At 47.4% G+C, this 20,963-nt stretch overlaps 1 protein-coding gene across 3 annotated transcripts in view; it reads right to left on the bottom strand.

The window, feature by feature from the left end:
• Positions 1–20,963, bottom strand: part of IGSF3 (immunoglobulin superfamily member 3) — an 89,992-nt gene that overhangs the window by 36,956 nt on the left and 32,073 nt on the right. For all 3 annotated transcript variants that reach the window (XM_073896075.1, XM_025872566.2, XM_073896076.1), the window contains exon 3: positions 630–1,007. In XM_073896075.1, the coding sequence (XP_073752176.1) occupies positions 630–1,007 (378 nt within the window). The remainder of the gene's footprint in view (positions 1–629; positions 1,008–20,963) is intronic.

The following is a 20,963-nucleotide window of genomic DNA, read 5'->3' as shown; positions in this document are numbered from 1 at the left end:
CCTTCTCTGAATTCTTGACATCTGCACTCAATCTTTCCTAAATTTTAGCCTCAGCCTTCTATTATTTACAAATGAACCCACAACCTTTGTTCGCTCATGCTACCGGTTAGCCACTAAGATATCTGGGGAGCTTTGGATTTTTTTTTGTTTTGTTTTTTGTTTTTGTTTTTTAAGTGAAATAAAGTTGCACTAAAAAAGAAGTGACTCAGTGATCTGGACTCAGTGTTTATTTCCTCCCCTCCCCCACAACCCATATGGTAAATCCTAATCTTTCCTCCCCCACCCCCCCCCAGGGGTGTTTGAAGGTGAGGCCTCTGGGAGGTGATGAGGTCATGGAGGGGGAGCCCTCCTGAATGGGATTAGTGCCCTTAGAAAGGGACCTCGGTGAGTTCTCTCATTCCCTTTCTGCCATGGGAGGGCCCAATGAGAAATCAAAAGTTGGCAACCCAGAAGTGGGCCCTCACCAGAACCAACTGTGCCTGCCACCTTGACCTTGGGCTTCCAGCCTCCAGAACTGTGAGAAATAAACACTTGTGGTTTCAGCCAGCCAGGCTGCAGTATTTGGGTATAACAGCCCGAGCGGACTTATTGGGGCGGGACACTGGCCATGGGAAACGTCATCTCCTTACCCACTAGGTTCATCTTGGCACTGTAACTCCCAAAGTACCGCTCATCCGTGTTGGGCGTGTGGCACTCATACTCCCCCGCATCCCGGGCCTGGAGGTCGGTGATGTGCAGCAAGGCTGAGTTCCCCTGCACTCTCTCCACATAGATCTTCCCCCCGCGGACTCGCTGGGTGTAGATGGCGTAAGGGAAGGAAGAGTCCACCGTGCTGACGATTTGGACCTCGCGCTCCGGGGCAGATGGCAGGTAAATGGACCACTGGAAATTCTGCTCAGACGGCCCCTGGTAGCCACTCACGTTGCACCAGATGGTGATGTGGGAGCCCTCCGTGCGGTACAGGGGTCCTTCCTGGACGGCAACATGTCGCTGTGCCGACACTACACCTGTGGGGGACACACGGACATGCTCGCTTACTTCTCAGACCAAAATGCAGAGTAGGCAGTGATCTTCGAAAGGGTTTGTGATTTGTATGACCTGATCATATAAATAGCTTGCTGGCCCCTTCTGAGGTGCTCTGTGATTAGTAAATATTAGTTAAAACACCCTGCGGTTAAGCTCTGTCCCTAATTTGCATGTATGGAAATCTGACCATGCAAAGCCGCGGTTCTGTTACTTATTCAACGGCTGAACCCTAGGAAATTTCATTTAGTCTCTCTGTTTGTCATTTGTGTAGCAGTTTTATATCTATCTATTAATGCCATTTATAAAGTTTTTAATAAAAGGAGCACAAAACGTTGAATCCTCGACACCCATTCTGATGGGTGAAATAAACAGTCTGGGCCTGTAGGTCGGAGGTAATCCTGGGGCCCTCGCTTTGGTGCTGCACCATCCGTACTGGGGCAGTGGGGTGGGCAGAGCCGAGCTCCTGCAGGCGACTGCAGCTTTAAGCTGAGTGCACACGAATGTGGAAGTACGTGCAGGGCCGAAGTATAGCCCTGCTGCCCAGATGCCCGCACACTGGCAGTGGGGGGGGGGGAGGGGACTGACAGTGTAGACCCGCCCTTTGGTATGATGGCTCTGATTCTCCACCAGTCCCCCTGCCTTCTGACCGGGCTATGCTGCTCTGGGGTCACCTCTGCTCGCCTTCTCCGTGTTCTTCTTAACACGGTCTCCCCCACAGACTCGGGAGCGAGGCAATATGGTGAGTTTCATTTCTCATTCCATGCCTACAGCCTGAGCCCTGGAGCAGGGAGAAGGGGGCACACCCCCGTGGCCTTGCTTCCCCTCAGCAGCAGCTGGGCACGCCACTGAGGCGCAAGGGGCACGTGAGTTCCAGCCACGGCTCTGCCAGCAACTGGGACTGGCTGTGTCATCTTGGACAGGTTGCTTTTCCTTTCCGGACCTTGATCCCTTCATCTGTAAAATGATTTCTAAGAAGGCTTGGGAGTGGACCAGCACGTACATCAGGGCCGGCTTTGTCACTCACTAGCTGTGACCTTGGCTAAGTTACTTAACCCTCCCAAAGCCTCAGTTTCCTCATCTGTAAGACGGGGGTAATAATAACGTGTGCCTCGCAGAATTATCAAAAAGACTCCGCACGATAACATCTGCAAAGCCCCTGCCACAGGGTCCAGCCCACAATTACTCTTCAATATAGGGCTGCTAGCTAAAAACCCCTCCCGGCTGGAACATTCTACAGCTCTGGATCCACAGCTCTGGCCAGGCATCACCCCAGGACATTCCAAGGGCCTCTGGACAATGACATCATCTCTGGGCCACCCACCTCCACCCACAGCTGCAGCCCACCTCCACCGTCCATGAAAGCTTCCCCTCTCCCTCTCCAAAAAGGAACCGCAGCTGCCCCAATGTAAACCTGTCTGTCGGAGATCCAGCTGGTGAACAGCCGGGGCAGCTCAAGGACTGAGATGCAGCTCTAGGGCCAGTCCGGGGCCGCAGCTTGGGGGAGGGGGGCAGTGTTCGGGCCTCATCTACCAGATGATAGACTTCACCACAGACCCTACAAGGAAAGGCCTGTAATTCATAGAGAACCTTTTCTCCCAATCAAAATCTTACCTGGAACCCCATCCTGGCTTCATGAGCAGAAACCGGGAACTGAACAAATTAACGGTGGGAACCAAATCAACAAATCAAAGTGGTATGTGAATTTAATTGATCCATCCTGGTTGACAGTATTCATTACTACATTGAGAGTCACTGAGAAGACAGCTCATTACTTATTTTCAGTCTGTGAAAATTTGGTGTATAACGTTTTGACTATGTGTATTCTGTCTATGACAACTTAAAATATCTATCTGGTGACATTCTGAATCAATTGTTTGCACTACTCTAGAAACACAGAACTCTGAAAACAATTTAACTACATTCATAACATTTAGGTCTCTTCGTGTTTCCGTGTTTTGTGACACAAAAGCCACAACCGCTCGTCCCCCGCCTCCAGGAAGGCTGCTACAGGCAAGTCAGGAGCCAGCTTCTTCAAGGCACTACCTCTCCACCTTGGATCCATACTGGAATCACCCGGGGAGCTTTACAACATAGCAGGGCCTGGCCCCCACCTGCTGTAACTGGTCTGGGGTGCAGCCTGGGCGTTAGCATTTCTAAAAATTCAAACGCATGGCAGGGTCGACAACTGCTGCTTTCATGGGTCTCTACATACTGGCAACCAGGTGTCCAAATTTTAGAGAACGTTTCCTAACTTAAAGCTCTCAGTAGCTTTAAGCTCCTTCCTTCTGCAAAGACTCTCCATGAATTTGGGTCAAGAGAGTTTCACTCTTCTCTAGTGAATGGGCGCAGTTGGAGGCCCTGTCAGATCCTGGCTATTGTGAGGCAACCAGGGGCTTAGCCAGCCTGCATTCTCCTCACAGACCTTACCAAAGCGCTTGATTGTCAGATCACACACATCACCCCCTGAAAAGTAAACAGTGTTAAGTGGCCTCAATGAGCCAGGGCATCAGGGTCAAAATGACTTGTCCAAGCCAGAAGCAGGTTATAAACAGCCCTGTCAAACAAATAAATAAATAAACACCGGACTGGACCTGAACCACACACATTCAGCCGCACCTGTTCATTCGATATCTCCTTCATTTCTTTCCTGCCCCACAAAGGGCCTTTGACCCCTGAAAACAATGCCATTCTTAGGGAATGGACGCTAACACAGAGGTAAAAATTACCTTTTTCTTCTCAGTTTAATTCCCTTTCTACACCCCACCCTCCACATTTCCTATTCCTGGCACTGCCCCTCATTTTCCGAGACAGTGCTATGTATTCAAAGAGACCCAGGTCCCCTACCTGGCCAAGGCATCCCCTGGCCTCACGGCCCCTTCCATCTCCCTTCTCAGCCTACAACAGAAGCCTCCTCCCAGGCAGGGATTACTTTATTATTATTATTATTACTTTTTTTCAGTTTAGACATTCCTATACTTTTTGAATTACTTTGCAACAAGTACATATCACTTCTGTAATTTAAAAAGAAAAAAACAAACATACACAGGATCATATATAACTGTATAAAAAGGACTGGACACAAAAGGCAGAAAAAGAGTGGAAGACAAAAATAAGAGCAAAGAGCAAGGGCAACAAATACAAAATAGTAAGGTGTATGGTAGATACTAATCCAACCGTATCAGTAATCCCTCTGAATGTCAGTCAAGGATCTAAACATGCCAATTAAAGGACAGATTTTTAGAGTGGATCAAAACATATGACCCAACTCTATCATATCTACAAGAAATCCACTCTAAATACAAAGAATGCATATAGATTAAAGGTAAATGGATGGAGAAAAATATACCATGTAAACACTAATCAAAGGAAAGCAGGAGTAGTTCAATTAATCTCAGATAGAGTAGATTTCAAAGTAAAAAAAGTTATCACTGATGATGAAAGACATTACATAATTCTCCACAAAGACATAACAATTCTTAACGTGTATGCACGTAACAACAGAGCACCATACTAGATGAGGCAAAAACTGATAGAACTGCAAGGAGGAACAGATGAATCCACTAGCAGAGCTGGTGACTTCAATACCCTTCTATCAGAAATGGACTGCTCCATCAAGCAGAAAATCAGTAAGGACACAGTTGAACTCAACAACACCATCAATCAACTGAACATAACGGACATCTGTTGACCACTTCCTCCAACAGCAGCAGAGTACACATTCCTGTCAAGCTCGCATGGAACATTCACCAAAACAGACCACATTCTGGGCCATAACGCACACCTTAGCAAATTTAAAAGACTAGAAATCACACAATGTCTGCTCGCAGACCACAGTGGAATTAACCTAGAAATCTATAACAGAAAAATAACTGGAAAATCCCTAAACATGTGGGTATTAAAACAACACACTTCTAAAGAACACCTGGATCACAGAAGAAATCTCAAGAAATATTTAAAAATATTTTGAATTAAATGAAAATGAAAGCACAACTTACCAAAATGTGTGATATGCAGGCAAAACAGTGCTTAAAGGAAAATTCATAAGGTCAAAAGCATGTATTAGAAAAGAAGAAAGATCTCAAATCAGTAATCTAAGTTTCCACCTTAGGAAAATAGAAAAGGAAAAGCAAATTAAATCCAAAGTAAACAGAAGAAATCACAAGAATCAGAGCAGAAATCATTGAAATTGAAAATAGGAAATCGATAGAGAAAATCATCAAAATCAAAAGCTATTCTTTGAATAGATCAATAAAATCAATAAGCCCCTAGCCAGGATGACTAAGAAAAAAGAGAAAGGACGGGGCGCCTGGGTGGCTCAGTCATTAAGCGTCTGCCTTCGGCTCAGGTCGTGATCCCAGGTTCCTGGGATCGAGCCCCGCGTCGGGCTCCCTGCTCAGCGGGAAGCCTGCTTCTCCCCCTCCCACTCCCCCTGCTTGTGTTCCCTCTCTCCTGTCTCTCTGTCAAATAAATAAATAAAATCTTTAAAAAAATTTGAATAAATAAAATTTAAAAAAAGAGAAAGGACACAAATTATCTGATATCAAAAATGAAAGAGAAGACATCACCATAGGGCCCATGAAAATTAAAAGGATAATAAAAGAATCCTATGAACAACTCTGTGCCTACAAATTTGATAACCTAGGTGAAATGGATCAATTCCTTGAAAGACACAATCTGTGAAAACTCACACAACAAACAGATGATTTCAATAGACCTACACTTATAAAAGACATTGAGTCAATAATTCATAATCTTCCAAAGCAGAAAGCACCAGGCCCAGATGAACAAATTCTATTGAACATTTAAGGAGAAAAGTATCCCAACTCTCTACAATCTCTTCTAGAAAACAAAAGGAGATGGAACACTTCCTAACTCATTCTGTGAGTCGAGTCCAGCACAAACCTACTACTCAAATTAGACAAAGACATTATAAGAAAAAAACAGACCAATATCCCTTATGAGCACAGATGCAAAAATCCTCAACAAAGTATTAGCAAATCAAATCCAACAATTTACAGAAAGAATTATATACCAAGACTATGTAGGGTTTATCCCAGGTATGCAAGGCTTGTTCAATATTTAAAAATCAATTCATGTAATATATCACTTCAATGGGCTAAAAAAGAAAAATTACATGATCATATCAAGAGAAACAGGAAAAGCGTTAGACAAAATCCAACAACTATTCATCATAGAAAGTCTCGGTAAACTAGAAACAGAGGGGAATTTTTCCAACTTGATAAAGAGTATCTACAAAAAACCTATAGCTAACATCAGACTTAATGGTCAAAAACTCAAAGCTTTCCCACTAAGACCAGGTACAATGCAAGGATCTTCCCTCTTACTACTCCTTTTCAATATCATATTTGGAAGTCCTTGCTAATGCAATAAGGCAAGAAAAGGAAAATAAAAGGTATACAGATTGGAAAGGAAAACTGTCTTTGTTCACAGATGACGTGATTGTCTATATAAAAAAGCTAAGGGGATTGACTAAAAAAACAAACCAACCCTGGAACAAATGGAATTTGAAATTTTGAAAACACAAAACCATTTACATTAGTACTACCCAAAATGAAATAGTAGAGATGTAACAAAATACACAGAAGGTATATAGGGAGGAAAGCTACAAAACTCTGATGAACAAAATCAAAGAACTAAACAAATGGAGAAAAATTCAATGTTCTTGGGTAAAAGGACTCAATATTGTCCAGATACCAGTTCTTCCCAACTTTATCTATAGATTGAATGCAATTCCAATCAAAATCACAGTAAGTTACTTGTATATATCAACAAACTGATTCTGAAGTTTATCAGAGAGGCAAAAGACCCAGAATAGCCAACACTATATTGAAAGAGGAGAACAAAGTTGAAGGGCTAAAGCTACCCAACTTCAAGACTTACTATAAAGTAATGAAAACAGCATGGTATTGGAGAAAGAAAGGACAAATAGATCAACGGAACAAAAAGGAGTCCCCAGAAATAGACCCCCATAAATACAGTTAACTGATCTTTGACAAAGGGGCAAAGCCAATCCAATGCAACAGAGATAGTCTCTTCAACAAATAATGCTCACATAACTGTACAATCACATGCAAAATAAATAAATAAATAAGCAAAAACCCGAATCTAGACACAGACCTCATTCCCTTCACAGAAACTAACTCAAAATGGATCACAGACCTAAACGTAATATGCAAAACTATAAAACTCCTAGAATATAACATAGGAGGAAGCCTAGGTGAGCTTCGGTATAGTGATGCCCTGTCAGATACAACACTAAAGGTATGATCCATGAAAGAAATAATGGATAAGTTTCGTTAAAATTAAACTTCTGCTCTGTGAAAGACAAAATCAAGAGAATTAGACAAGCCACTGACTGGGAGAAAATATTTACAAAAGACACATCTGATAAAGGACTGTTACCCAAAATATACAATGAACTTTTAAAACTCAAACATAAGAAAAAAACCTGATTAAAAAATGGGCCAAAGATCTTAAGAGACACCTCACCAAAGAAGATATCAGATGGCAAGTAAGCATATGAAAGGCTGCTCCACATTACGTCACCAGGAAAACAACAAAAAGATACCACTACACGCCTGTAAGAGTGGCCAAAATCTGGAACACTGACACCACCAACTGCTGGCGAGGATGTAGAGCAAGAACTCTCATTCATTGCTAGTGGGATGCAAAACAGTATAGCCACTCTGGAAGACAGTTGGGGGTTTCTAACAAAACTAAGCACACCCATATCATATGATCCAGCAACTGTACTCCTTGGTATTACACAAAGGTGTTGAAAACTTTTGTTTCTACAAAAATCAGCACATAAATGTTGCCATCAGCTTTATTCATAATTGTCAAAAGTTGGAAGCAATCAAGATGGCCTTCAGTAGAGATCAACAAACTGTGGTACATCCAGACCACAGAACAGTATTCAGCACTAAAAAGAAATGAGCTTTCAAACCATGAGAAGACATGAAGGAACTTTAAATACATACTATTAAGTGAAAGAAGCCAATCAAAAAAGGCTACACATTATATGCTTCCAACCATGAAACATTCCAGAAAAGGCCAAACTACGGAGACAACAGAAAGATCAGCAGTTGCAGCGGGTGGGGAGATGAATAGGCAGAGCACGGAGGATTTTTAGGGCAGTGAAAATACTCTGTACGATACTGTAATGATGAACACATTTTATTATACATTTATCCTGTGTACCACAGGAAGAGTGCACCCTAGGGTGAACTATGGACTTCAGGTGACACATGTGTCAGGTGACAAATGCGTCAACGCAGGTTCATCCCAGGTAACCAATGTACGACTATGATGAGTGGCACGGATAATGCATGAGGCTATTTCTGAGTGGAGGCAGAGATGTACAGGAAATTTCTGTACCTTCCTCTCGATTTTGTTGTAAACCTAAAAAAGTACAGAGAGAAAATACTGGGTAATAGGATGGCAAGTGATTTTTATGTTCTTCTTTATATTTTACTCCTCCCCACCCTTGTCCTCTGCAAAGAGTATGTACGAGTCATAGAAGTAGGAAAAAAATTTAACCAAAAATAAAAATAATGTATGACTGCTGTATAAAATGTCTTCTGTATTGACTAATATGGTAGAATAAAAAAAAAAAAAAATACGTATTTGGTCCTTATCCCTGGTTCCTGGCCCAGAGCTGGTAAAACCCTGGGAATTTCCTAAGGGATGGCAATGTCTTTTATCATTCATAAAGAGCCCCTCTGGCCCCAAAGGAGTTATGCTAATGATTTAAGGCAGGCCTTTAGACAGTTTCAAGACATCAGCTGGCCCAGCTTAGAGGGTTGAAATTTTCAACCCCACCCCACACACACTCCAGGGAGGAGAGAGCGGCAAGAGATTGAGTTCAATCACCAATGGCCAATGGTTTAATGAACCATGCCTATGTAATAAAACCCCCATATAAAAACCCTAAATGACAGGGTCAGGAAAAGCCCCGGGTCAACGTGCAGGGAGGGTGGTATGCCTGGAGAGGACAAGGAAGTTACCCTCCATACCTTGCCCTCCGCACTGACTGGAAATGCAGAAATGCTGAAGTAGGACTTCCAAGGCTAGGCCATAAAAAGACACCAGGGCTTCTGCCTTGCTCTCTGGGACCACATACACCATGTCAGGAGGACATCAAAGCAGCCCTCTGGGCAGGTCTACCTGAGGCCTCCCGCCAACAGCAGCATGTAACTGGGCCACACTGGAAGTGGGTCCTCCAGGCCCAGCCAAGATGACTGCACCCCGTCGGGAGCCACAGCCTCAGAGCCACCAGAGGTCAGATGCTCCTGGATTCCCGATGCATGGAAACTGTATGAGATAATGTTTGCTGTTATTTTGTGTGTTTTTTGACTTTTTGTATCATTTTAAGAATTTTATTGACAACTGCAGTAATTACTGCTTTCGCAGAGCTCACACAGCTTCTCCAATCAAAATCTTTAAGACTATGGTTTTTTTAGAACAATTTTTGGTTTACGATAAAATCGAGAAGAATTTATTGCTGTTTTCAGCCTGAAGTTTGGGGGTACTATGTTTTGCACCAGTATCTGAACACCTGTGAGTCCTAAGATTTAATGAAAAACTGTGTTCCCTGCCCATGTTATGTGTCTTCTAGAAAAGGGGTCCATAAATTTTAAAAGATTCTGAAAGCAATTCAAGGCCCAGAAAAAGAATTAAGAATATTGCCTTAGACAGTACATGATCATTAGGACTGGCCAGGTCCTTTTGGATTTAGTTGTGACAGTTTCCAGTCACATAAACTAACACAACAGTATCTATCACTTAACTAGTTTTTCAAGACAGTGCATGTCCAAGGACGCTCTTTTTCCCTTGTTCCCAGATGAAACTGGCTAGGGGTAGTATGATTCAGGAGTTAGTGAGCAGGAGGGGTCACTGTGCCTGTGAAAACTAGCTTCTTGTGCATTTTTTTGGAATACGCCTGGGCTCAGGGAACCCACATCTCTAGGCAAAGGATCCAACTGCTATGTTCAAGATGCATGACTGAGCACGTCAAAGTGTCAAAGGACCTAGCTCACCACCCCTCCACTTCTCCTGTTCCGGTTGTGGCCTCTACGATCATCAAAGCTCCCTCCGCACCCAGCTGGTACAAATTCTACATGCAAATCCGCCATGCTGGCATATTTCTTTATCCATACAATGGGAATAATGTAACGCACCATATCTTGATCTCACAGGTAACGCCAGAGATCAAATAGTATTGTGAAAGCCACCCAATGAACATTTCAAGATTTCATTTTATTTCTGCCCACATGAAATAATCTAAAGTCAGGAAAGAAAATCTTTGTAAGCACAAGAGCGTAAAAGGAACATCGACGTTTAACTTTTGGCTAAAAATGCAAAACTGCATAGGTAGTAAAATTATGTTTAAAAAAATACTATGCCTAGAAAACTGACGCCAGAAAACAACGATCCTGGCCTGACCCTCTGAGTGGTGAGAATACGGGTGACTCCCGCCTCCTCTTTTCTTTTTATTCTCCCATTATTTTAAATAGGCGTACATCATCTCATTTAATCCTCACACAATGAAAGGAAGTTGATGTCATTAGAGCCACACGGACCAGACACGGCGATGCCCTTCGGGGTCAAGCCACTTTCTCCAGAACAAAGAACGTGACTAATATTTTTCCTAGTCTGTGGCGCATGCTGAATGTGCTAGAGGAACATCAGCGCTAAGTGAGGATAAACCACAGGCTGGCTTTTCTTGCCAAGCTGGTCTCGACGACTATCGTGGGGAATCTACATGGCCTCAAGTTTAAAATGCCAAACAGACCCTCTGCGGGGTGGAGAGCGGGCCAAACCAAAGCTCCCCAGAACATAAGTTCCCGAGAGAGAGCAGTCAGGGAGGCGACTCCAGGGACAATGTCTGAAGATCCCCACTTTTTAGCCTTCAGCCAAGGGAGGACAAGAGTGGCATGAGCTAAAAGAACCTCCATGTGATCTCCTTCTGGACCAGGGGACAGACAGACAGACACAGAGCTTGGCCCTTGCCAACAACAGCCAGCACTTGCGGGATCCCGATCAGGTACCAGGCACCATTCAAGGGCTTTATGTGGATTAACGAATGTCAATGCTCACAGCAACCCCAGGAGGTATATTCTCTTAGTGTCCTCACTTTACAGAAGCAGAACACGAAGCAAAGGGTGGGGGAAGCCAGGCAATGAAGCCAGGCTGGAGACACCCGCACACCCAAAGCACCTTCACAGAGGTCCCACTAGGTCAGTGCCACTGCCCCCTAGAGGCAGCCTAACCAAGCTGCGTGCGCGCGCGCGCCCACACACACGAAATCTACAGAGCCGGGACAGCGGTCTGCTCTGCTTCCCAAGACCATGGGCACGAAGGCCTGTATCTCGGTCCTTATTTCCATTAAAAATATTCCCTGAAACAGCTTCTGACTCCCATGAGATTCGTGCAGTGCCACAACCCAGCAGCAGATCTGAAGGGTGCAGCTAATTCCAGAATGTTCTCCCTCCTTGACCTTGCACAGCACAGGCGGTGTTGTGAGACCTCAGCTGGTAACACTGAACCTCTCTGTGCCTCAGCATCCTCATCTGTAAAATGATTTAATCTTCACCTGGTTGTTGAAGGATTAAATGAGTTCTTCCTTTAAGACTCTTAGCACGTGGCCCATCCTAAGTGCTTAACAGGCACAAAGCCACCAACTGCAGGAGGACCTGCAGTAGGAAGTGGTATTAGCTCTAGCGGTGAAACCAATATCTCCCCCACACCATGACAAGGTGTATCTTCCAAACACAGCTCAACAACATCTCCTGTCCCGGGTGCTCTTCCTCAGTGTAACCTTGCCATCGGGGGGTGGGCTTTAATCCCCCTCCCTTGGGACCTGGGCGGGCTTGTGACACTGTGGACGTCAGGGTCAGGTCATAACACAAGTGATGCAGCATCTGCTCTAATACCGTGGAAGAATTCCGAGTGCCCTGAGGCTGCCGTGCTATGAGGAAGCCCAAGGCACGTGGAGGGGTCCTGGGGAGGCGGCCATCATAGCACCGCTCCCAGCCTTGAATCTTCCCAGCTGAGACCCCAAACACTGGGGAACAGAGAGAAGCCATCCCTGCCACGCCCGCCCCAATTCTGGACCCACAGTTTCCACGAGCATAATAAAATGGTTGTTCTAAGCAACTGAGTTTTGGAGTAATTGGTTACAGGGCAAAGATAACTGGGACATATGCTACACTTGCAACCAAAGGTTTCTGAGTACCTATTATATGAAGAAGGGACCTTCACAAACTGAGGGAGAGATTAATAAGACACAGTTGTATGCTAAGCGGACAACCCCAAAGGAAATGCACATAACTGATCATTATTATAGAACAGAAGGTGACAGCAGTGAGGTGCAAAGTGCAAAGATTAAGATCCCTCAGAAGGAGAAAGGTAGGGCGCCTGGGTGGCTCAGTCAGTTGAGCGTCTGCCTTTGGCTCAGGTCATGATCCCAGGGTCCTGGGATCGAGGCCCGCATCTGGCTCCTTGCTCGGCGGGGAGCCTGCTTCTCCCTCTGTCTCTGCTCTCTCTCTCAAACAGATAAATAAAATCTTAAAAAAAAAAAAAAAAAAGGAGAAAGGTACAAACAGGCTTCACAGAAGTAGGGGCATTTGAATTGGGTCTTGAAGGATGGGTGGGGAAGTAAGTGCCACACAAAAACATGACAGTGTCGTTCCAGGACCAGCAAGAAGGTTGCCATGGGCTCTGGTCACATGACTGGAGGGTACAGGACTGCCAGGTGGGAAAGGGCACGGAAAAGCAGATGGACACAGTCAAACCTCTCCTCTGGGACAGGGGGAGCTGAGAAAGAGGCTAGCAAAGGAAAAGTGAGGACACAGATCGGATTTGTGTTTTTGAGTCCTCATTCTGGAGGTGCGTGGAGGACAGAGCAGAGGGCAAGAACGGAAGCACGGAGACTGAATTAACAGTCAAGTGAGACAAGATGAGGGCCTGGCCTGGTTTTAAGTTCAAGGACAAAAATATCACTCATTCCTTCTCTCTCTCTCTCTCTCTTTTTTTTTTTTTTTTTTTTGTTTTAATTCCCCAGTGGTACCTAAAATAGAGCTTGTCTAAAGATGATGATTAGTTAATGTTAAATTATTGATGCCACTTCTAAGGAGGTGTGACTACCCGCTACAGAACCAGCAAACAAGATGGCAAACACGATGATTCACTTCACCCCAAACCGACTTTGATCTCCATGACATGTGTCCTGCTGAGTCATGACGAGGCTTCCTCGCTGTCTGCCCAGGGTAGGACTCCCAGGGAGCGAGCCCCTGGGCTGGGTCCCTGCCCCCCAGCTGCGGCCTCATTTACTCAGTCCTAAATGCTGAAGCCGCCACCTTAGAACGCTGCTGAACTATGACTTCAAAAATACTTTAAACATTCTAATATTTACTTCAATCAGAATATTTAAAACAAATGTTAATGAAAATATTATAAACCTTCAATCTCTTCCAACTACCAGCCATCATCCTGCTTCCCCTCCTCAACTCCCCAGAGACTGGCACTGCTATGATTTAGGGATATATCACTCCAGACTTTCCTTAAAAATCCACATACATACAGATACACACACACACACACACACACACACACACGATGTGTGTGTGTGTATAATCATTGAAAGTATCAGTCCCCACTTTTTTACATAAACACTTTGGGGTTCCACACAGACACGTTCCTTGGTTTTGCTCCTCGGTGTTTTTGAGATTAAATATAATTCTAGTTCTCTCCTTTTATACAGCTATATGGTATCCCCTCCTGGGATTACACTGCACTTTATTTGTTCCCCTATAGATGGATATTTACATGATTTCTAAATGTTTTGCTATAACCAACATGTCCTTCTCTTTGCACATGCCTACCACCAGAACAGCACTCCGACGGGTCTCAAGGGATAACCTGCTTCCAGCTTATGCACTCCTCGCTTGCTGACCTAAGTCCGTGGGTCTAGAGCAGAACTAACCTACTTTCCTTGAGATCTGCAGACCAGCAGCCTTGAGGAGTGAAGGACCAGACTCTCCCAGAAGATAAGGTCTGACTACATGAAAACAGCAGCCCCAGATGCCAGCAAGTCTGTTCAGGGTCACGTCCACCTCGGACGAACCACCAGGGCATCTGCTTCTCCTGCTCGCTCGCTCCCCTCCCTTCCCCTTTAAACCCTTCCAGCCTCACCTAGATGGGGAAGACGGTCTTCGAGACGTTAGCCCACCACCTTCCCAGGCTGCCGGCTTCCTGAAGAAAGCAAGCTTTCCTTTACCATTCTTTGTCTATCAAGCATTGGTTTTTGAGCAGTGAGCAGCTGAACCTGAATTTGGCACCTGTTCTCTGTCCGGGAACAGTACATCTTGGTCCTCTCCTCGTCCAAATTTGTACAGTCCCCTAGCTTCTCTCTCCTTAACCATTTAACCCACAGGGGAGACCTGAGCACTTCTAGGATGTCCAGGGCTCTTCCACTCATGACATGCTTGCACTAGGACCAGCCCCCAAGACCGTATCTCCCTGCTCCTCTTCCTCAGTGCCCCCTCTCCTGTCACTCACCCCTCGCCATGGCCCTCCACTCCCTTTCCAGAAAAGGCAGGGCTAACGCCCCAGAGTCCCCCCTACCTTCTCATACTCACCTGGGACCCCCTCACCCCCATCTTAATGTTGGCACAGCGTGGAAGCATCTGGAGAGGCACATGGGGGTGCCCTGTAGCCTGCCCTGACCCAACCGTGCTCATGGCTAAGGTGACAGACCCTTTTCCCAATTCCACCAGGACCAAAGGCAGCATATCCAGTGGAAAATGCCTATAATTGAACAGAACTACCAGTATTTGCCTTCTATTTTCTGGAGGAGAAAAAAAATTAAAAGACGGAATCAGATTACTTGCCTGTAAATGCTCTCCCTGTAATTACCCTAGCTCTACTGACCACTGTTTCCTTCCATCCAGTTTCAAAGATAACAGAAATGGACTGTCAGGCAGATTGTTTTTAATAAGAGGGCAACCTCATGGCACAGTTCCCCTGCCAAGTCTGGTGGCCTAGGAACCACAAGCTTTGCGTGAGTTCCAGTAAAAGGACCCGCGCTCAGAACCAGCAAAGGTCTGCTCCTCCTCACCAGCATGCATTTCGTAACTGTTGCAGCTGACACCCTTGAAGGGGGCACTTCTGGACCCGGGATGCCCCAGTTTCACCAAGTTCTCAGACCGGTTGAAAGCATCTGCTGGATCTCCAGTCTTTTTACTGGCCGTCACCACCATCGCCCATGTGAGGCAAGACAACACCTCCTTGGTTCCCCCATCACACGCTGTCCTCTGGTTCATCCTCCTAGAAGCTGGCAGGCTTCCTGTCTGTGTCTCCCTTGATGTTCTCGTGGCCCCAGGAACAGGATGCTAAGCCCAGGTCCTTCCCAGAAAATGCCAGAAGGGCTCCTGCGGGTGGCATTAGGATGTCAGCTCGCTGGGGCAGCAAGGAACGCAGAAGACCTTGAGGGCCTTCTCCAGTGCACCAGGAATAAGACCATGACCTGGGTGGGAACCGGAGGCCATGGCTTCAGAAAGCTCATGAGAGGTCTGCCGTGGCCCTCGACACAATGTCCCACCCCCTCCCCGTTCTGTCTTCCAATGCCAAGGCCACAGACACATAGAGACACGCATAAGAAATGGGGGCTGCCCAGCTGCCAAGGGACACACAGGTTTTGAATGGGTGGTCTTCAGACGGGCCTCAGAGCAGTTTCCTACTCCTGGTGCAGCCCCTCCAGCTCCCCCTCAGCGAGCACTCCTTGTACAAACCACTCATGCTCTTCTCCCAGCTCCGCCCAAGACCAGAGCCTTCTCCTTGTGCTCTCTCGGCCTCATGGAGGCCACGCTGTGACTCCCAGCAGGAATCTCTAGACACTGAGGAACTCTGTTACTATCTGTGCATGCCCTGAGCTCAGTGCTTGGGGCTTGTCAGACACTTCAGTGGATGAGCCAATGAGCTAACGAGTGCAGCAGGCTCCAAGGGCCCACTTCTCCAAAGTTAGGAAAAGCCCAGAACACCCACCTTTGGTTCCAGAGGTGCTCAGGCACCTTCCTCTGGGAGCCAGGCTGGCTTTGCAGGACAGTAGGGGAAGCAGATGGACTGGCAGCAGAGATGACCATCCTCCTGACCATGACCATCCCCTTACACATGTGGGCCATCCTCTTGGACGTTAGCCAGATAATCACAAGGATTTGAGCTCAGGGGCCCATTCGACCAGCTCAAGAGTGTATGTGTGTGGGGTGGAGGATGTACGACAAGTGACACTGTGGAAGTTCAAAGCAACCCAAGAGTATGGGTCATAGACCTTGGAAGTCCCAGAACTGGAAACCCACGTGACCTAGATGACTTCCTCAGGTAGGCTGCACTCCTCTCTTCCAGGATGGGCTTCCTTTACTTGGCCAAAGTTTCTGTGCTCCACCAACTCAGCTCACATATGCCTACTGTTACCTGTGCATTCACCTGCAACTCCCCACCATGGCTCTCGGTACAAGTGCCCCAGACAGTAACCTCAAAGCCTCAGTTGTGGATTTGGGGGGTCGTTTAGGATACACACTTCGCCCCAACCAGATGGGCTTCTGCACCCCATTATCTGGCATACAACCACTGTCCCCTTGGTCCCTGCTGCAGACAAGGCAGCAGGGACCATGGGGGAGGGGGCCACCCCCTGCTTCAAGTGTGAGTGGCCAGGCACCCTGAAATATGTCCAGCACACTAATAAAGAACCAACATCCACACTCAACTAAAAATTAATAGTCAAGTGCATGGACACCACCTCTGAGGATTTTCCCAAGCCCCTGTCACCTCTATCATAATAATTCACGGCCACTCCTTCTCTCTCAGCTTTGACTTTCAGTGTTGGTGGTTCAGTCTCCTGCACTGCGCCCTCCTCTGTGGGCAGCCCTGGGGTTGCATTATTTTCCAATTTAATTTAAGGAACACGCTTTGAGCATGACTGTCACCAGGTAGTAAGCAGCAGGGCCCCTGCTTGTTCTTACTGGGGGGCAGGAACACATAAAACACAACTCTGCAGCAGCCCAGAGACGAGAACTGGGGAGTTCGGAACACAGCCCTGGGATGTATGCAAGGCTGCGCTGGGGGAGAGCAGAGGGGCCTTCCAAAGGGTGGCAGCACCAGGAGCAGAACACGGCGGTGGGGATGGGGGTTCGCAGAAGCAGGGAGAGGTCCACCCAGCAAGGCTCTACGGCGGAAACGACAGCCCTTCTCCAAGGTGGGGAAATATTACACAACCATCGAAAATCACAGAGCTAAATATTATGAACACCTAAAAATGTCGGAAGCCTCTTAGTAAGTTAAAGAAGAAAAAGGCTCTAAAGGGGTTTGCAAGTATTTTTGTCAAGAACCACTCACCCCACTACAATATGTGTGGGGAAAGTACCAGGCTAACATGCAGGAAATGCTGAAGGACAGGAGGGTAATAAGTGACTGGTTTTCTTTGTGTGTCGTGTTTTCTAAGCATTCTGCACTCGGCACAGATTACTCTTGAAAGGAGGACAAGTGGTTACAAACTATTTCTCAGACCACCTTCCTCCGCACCCCCCAGAAAAGGAGTCAGAGAGGGGTGAATGTTTTTGTGCAGATGAGTCCGAGGTTGTGTGAGCAGGGGAGGCGGGGGGGGGGGTGTCTAAGTGGCCCTATGTGAGGTGGGGGAGGGGAAAGGGAAGGTCTGAGAGAGACGAGATGGCAAAATCGGCCAGGGCCAAGCTGGCCAGGTGACCTGGCAGGTGTGACCTGTCACATGGTTAATCAGTTGCCCTCTATTTGAGCTTGGTACTTGCTCAAGGGCCTGGTTGAACAGGTTCGACCTCATCATCTTCTTTTTTTTTTTTCAATCTATTTAGTCACTCTGCTAAAACTCCTTATTTTCCCAGGTATTAAACTTTCAATTCCATGTTGATCCGTTCCAAATATGCATCTCTTCTCGTTTCTTCCAACCGGATGCCCCCTGCAGCACGAATGGAGACCATGAGCCCTGGTGACAACCGTCCCTCTGGGGTACAGAGAAGGCCCCTGAGTGACAGCTGGCTGGGGGGAGTCCTGAGAAGGCGGAAGTTCAGGCATTACCATGTAGGCTGCGTCTGACTTACCCAGGGCCAAGGACGCGCCCCATGGCCCACGGCTGTCCGCAATTCCCCACTGAGAGCAAGGGCGGCCGCACCAGCAAGGGCCCTGGAGAAGCCCTGAGGAACAGAGATTTCAGGACTGGGATCCTGGACATTGGCTGAATGGTCCCACAAGGCACAGGGAGGGTTCAAAAGCCTCTGCCCCCTGGAGGCAAACCCCGGCCCAGATGCTGAAGGTGCTCCCCAGACACACCCTCCCAACTAGAGGGGCGAGGAGAAGCCCTCTGGGAAAGGAGACAAAAGACACGAGGCAGTCATGAGATGCCTCATCTGACACTGGTGCTTCTCCTCAGCTGCCACCCGAAAAGGGCCACGAGGGCTGAGTACCTGCGAAATCCCTGGAACGGGTCAAATCTGCCCCATGCTAGCGGGTTCCACTGAGTGTCCTGCCATCTGAACTTCACAATCCCTTTGCAAGAGAAGTATGCTGTCCCCACTGTACAGATGGCATAAGCAAACGGAGGCTCAGAGAAATTAAGCACCACGGTGAATGCGGAGCCAGGACCCCACGCTCCTTTTTCATCCACTCCACAACTATGGACGGTGCTTCTCCTTCACCGGGCCCCGTGTCAGGCTGATGAGCTACAAGACCCCCATCCTCGCCGTGGAGGAGGGGGAGACAGACATGTAAACAAAGGCAGAAGGGCTCACAGCGCGGCCAAGGACACGTGGGGGGCACGGGGCAAGCGGTCCCTGCTAACCGTGGGGAGTCGGGAGAGCTTTGGAGAAGAGAGCTTCCGGGTGCCAGCTTTAATTAGGACGAGCGGACATTCCTGCTTGGTGAGGCTGGAAGGACATGACCAGGCCCTCAGCCCAGAGCAGCCTGCGTCCACAGAGCTACTGGGGGGAGCTGCAGGGCCCACGGGTGCGGGCACGCAGAGGGGTCAGGCAGAGATGAAGCAGCTGCAGGGCAGATCCGGTGGGGCTTAGGCGCCATGCTAAAGAGGCTTTGCTCCAAGGGCAGTGAGGAGCCACTGAGGGGTGTACACAAGAGAATGTATATTCCGAATCATGTCTTGGGAAGGTGGTTCTGGCAGGAATGATGGGGAAGGGGTCCTAGCAGAAGATCCTTGCAATGATCCAGAAGAGCGCCACTGAGAACCCAAATAGAGCAGATCCCAGGAGGTGAAGGGAGGTTGTCTGGAAGAAGAGATGCTAAGGAAATGTGGTCAAGAGCCCAAAGGAGTGTCCAGGGAGCCGTCCAGAGTAACTCCCAGATCTGGGCGACAGGGTGCCTGTGCAAAACAAAGACAGAGGAGGCAGGTTTGGGAAAAAGTTGATGAGGTCATCATCGGACTGAGAGTCCATTCCCCTGCGCCCGTCCAACTCCCCAGACCACCCTGCCACTTGCAGCTAGAAATCACCTCCTCCAATAACCCTCTGCAGGACAGAGGAAGCAGAGAACAGTCACACAGCTGATGGATGGCAAACACTCAGATGGGAGGTGCCTCAAAGGCCAAAATAAGCCATCGATCAATTTGAGAAAGTTGCCAGAAGATAGTTAATTCAAGACTGCTCCCAAATACCTGGCACTCAGTCCTCCTCAAAACCTCCGTCAGCTGCAGACCCCGCAGCTCCCAAATGGGCATCATTACCACAAAGGTCCAGACACAGGAGAAGTCACCAAGAGCAGAGCCTGTTCCTGGAAGGCAGTCAAGGCTTCCAGACGTGCACAACTCAATCAATGCAGGCTTGATTGAGAAAAGAGAAGAGAGAGACAACCGACGTTCAGAATAGAAAATGATCCCATTAATAAGAGCCCTGATGACATGGCTGTGAAGGTTATCACTTTGCTAGGGCTGCACATTTAAAATAGTTACATGGTAATCAAAACCAGAAAACGCGGACCATCCCCAAAGGTCTCCAACGCACCCAGTGCTGATAAGAGGAGTTATCAGTTACCGTTTGTGTATACGGCCAGATGAGACATGGATCCGTTTGTGGCGGGGGGGGCGGGGCGCTGCCAGTGCCCCTCGGTACAGCAGACTGCCATCGAAAGGCAACAACCTCGCCAGGATTTAAACAGCATCTCGGAAACCACTTTCAAGATAACTGTGGAGTAACTAAGCATGCAACACACTCAATGAGGGGCCCTAAGAGGCAGGGAAGAAAGCAAACCCAGAAGGTGCAAATAGGGACGTGAATGCTGAAGGATTCATCTTTAATCCTGCCCAGCGATCCCTTTTCAGCCGTATCTTTCTGTCTCCCCAAACTCACAAGAATTGTAAAGTAAATCTATGCTCTAAGAGGGAGAAGAAAGATGGTACTCATTAACTTAGAGCTCCCCTTGCCTGGCCGGATGAACACATCATACCTGTGGAGCCAGGACCCAGTGCATGGGGTGCTTTTCAGGGGGAAAGGAGCTGCTATTTAAAACCTTTTTACGGGGGCGCCCGGGTGGCTCAGTTGGTTAAGCGTCCAGCTCTTGGTTTCGGCTCAGGTCATGATCTCAGGGTCGTGGGATCGAGCCCCGGCCCCATGTGTGTTGGGCTCTGCCCTCAGCACAGAATCAGCTTGAGATTCTCTCTCTCCGTCTCCCTCTGCCCCTCCCCCTGCTCGCACCCACGTGCTCTCTCTCTAAAGTAAATAAATAAAATTTTTTTTAAAAACCCCAAAAAACCTTTTCACAAAACCTCCAGCCAAATCCAGAAAAGTAAAGGGCTGCAGCCAGGCACAAGTGAGGCAACAGATATAAAGGGGCTCTGAAAAAGTTTTAAATCCCCATGTGTGGGGATGGTGACATTAGTGTGT

The sequence above is a fragment of the Callorhinus ursinus genome, unplaced genomic scaffold (genome assembly GCF_003265705.2).
Source record: "Callorhinus ursinus isolate GAN/ISIS: 27379988/994484 unplaced genomic scaffold, GSC_fseal_2.0 scaffold9, whole genome shotgun sequence".
NCBI lineage: Eukaryota > Metazoa > Chordata > Mammalia > Carnivora > Otariidae > Callorhinus > Callorhinus ursinus.
This window is presented reverse-complemented; position numbering and strand designations above follow the sequence as displayed.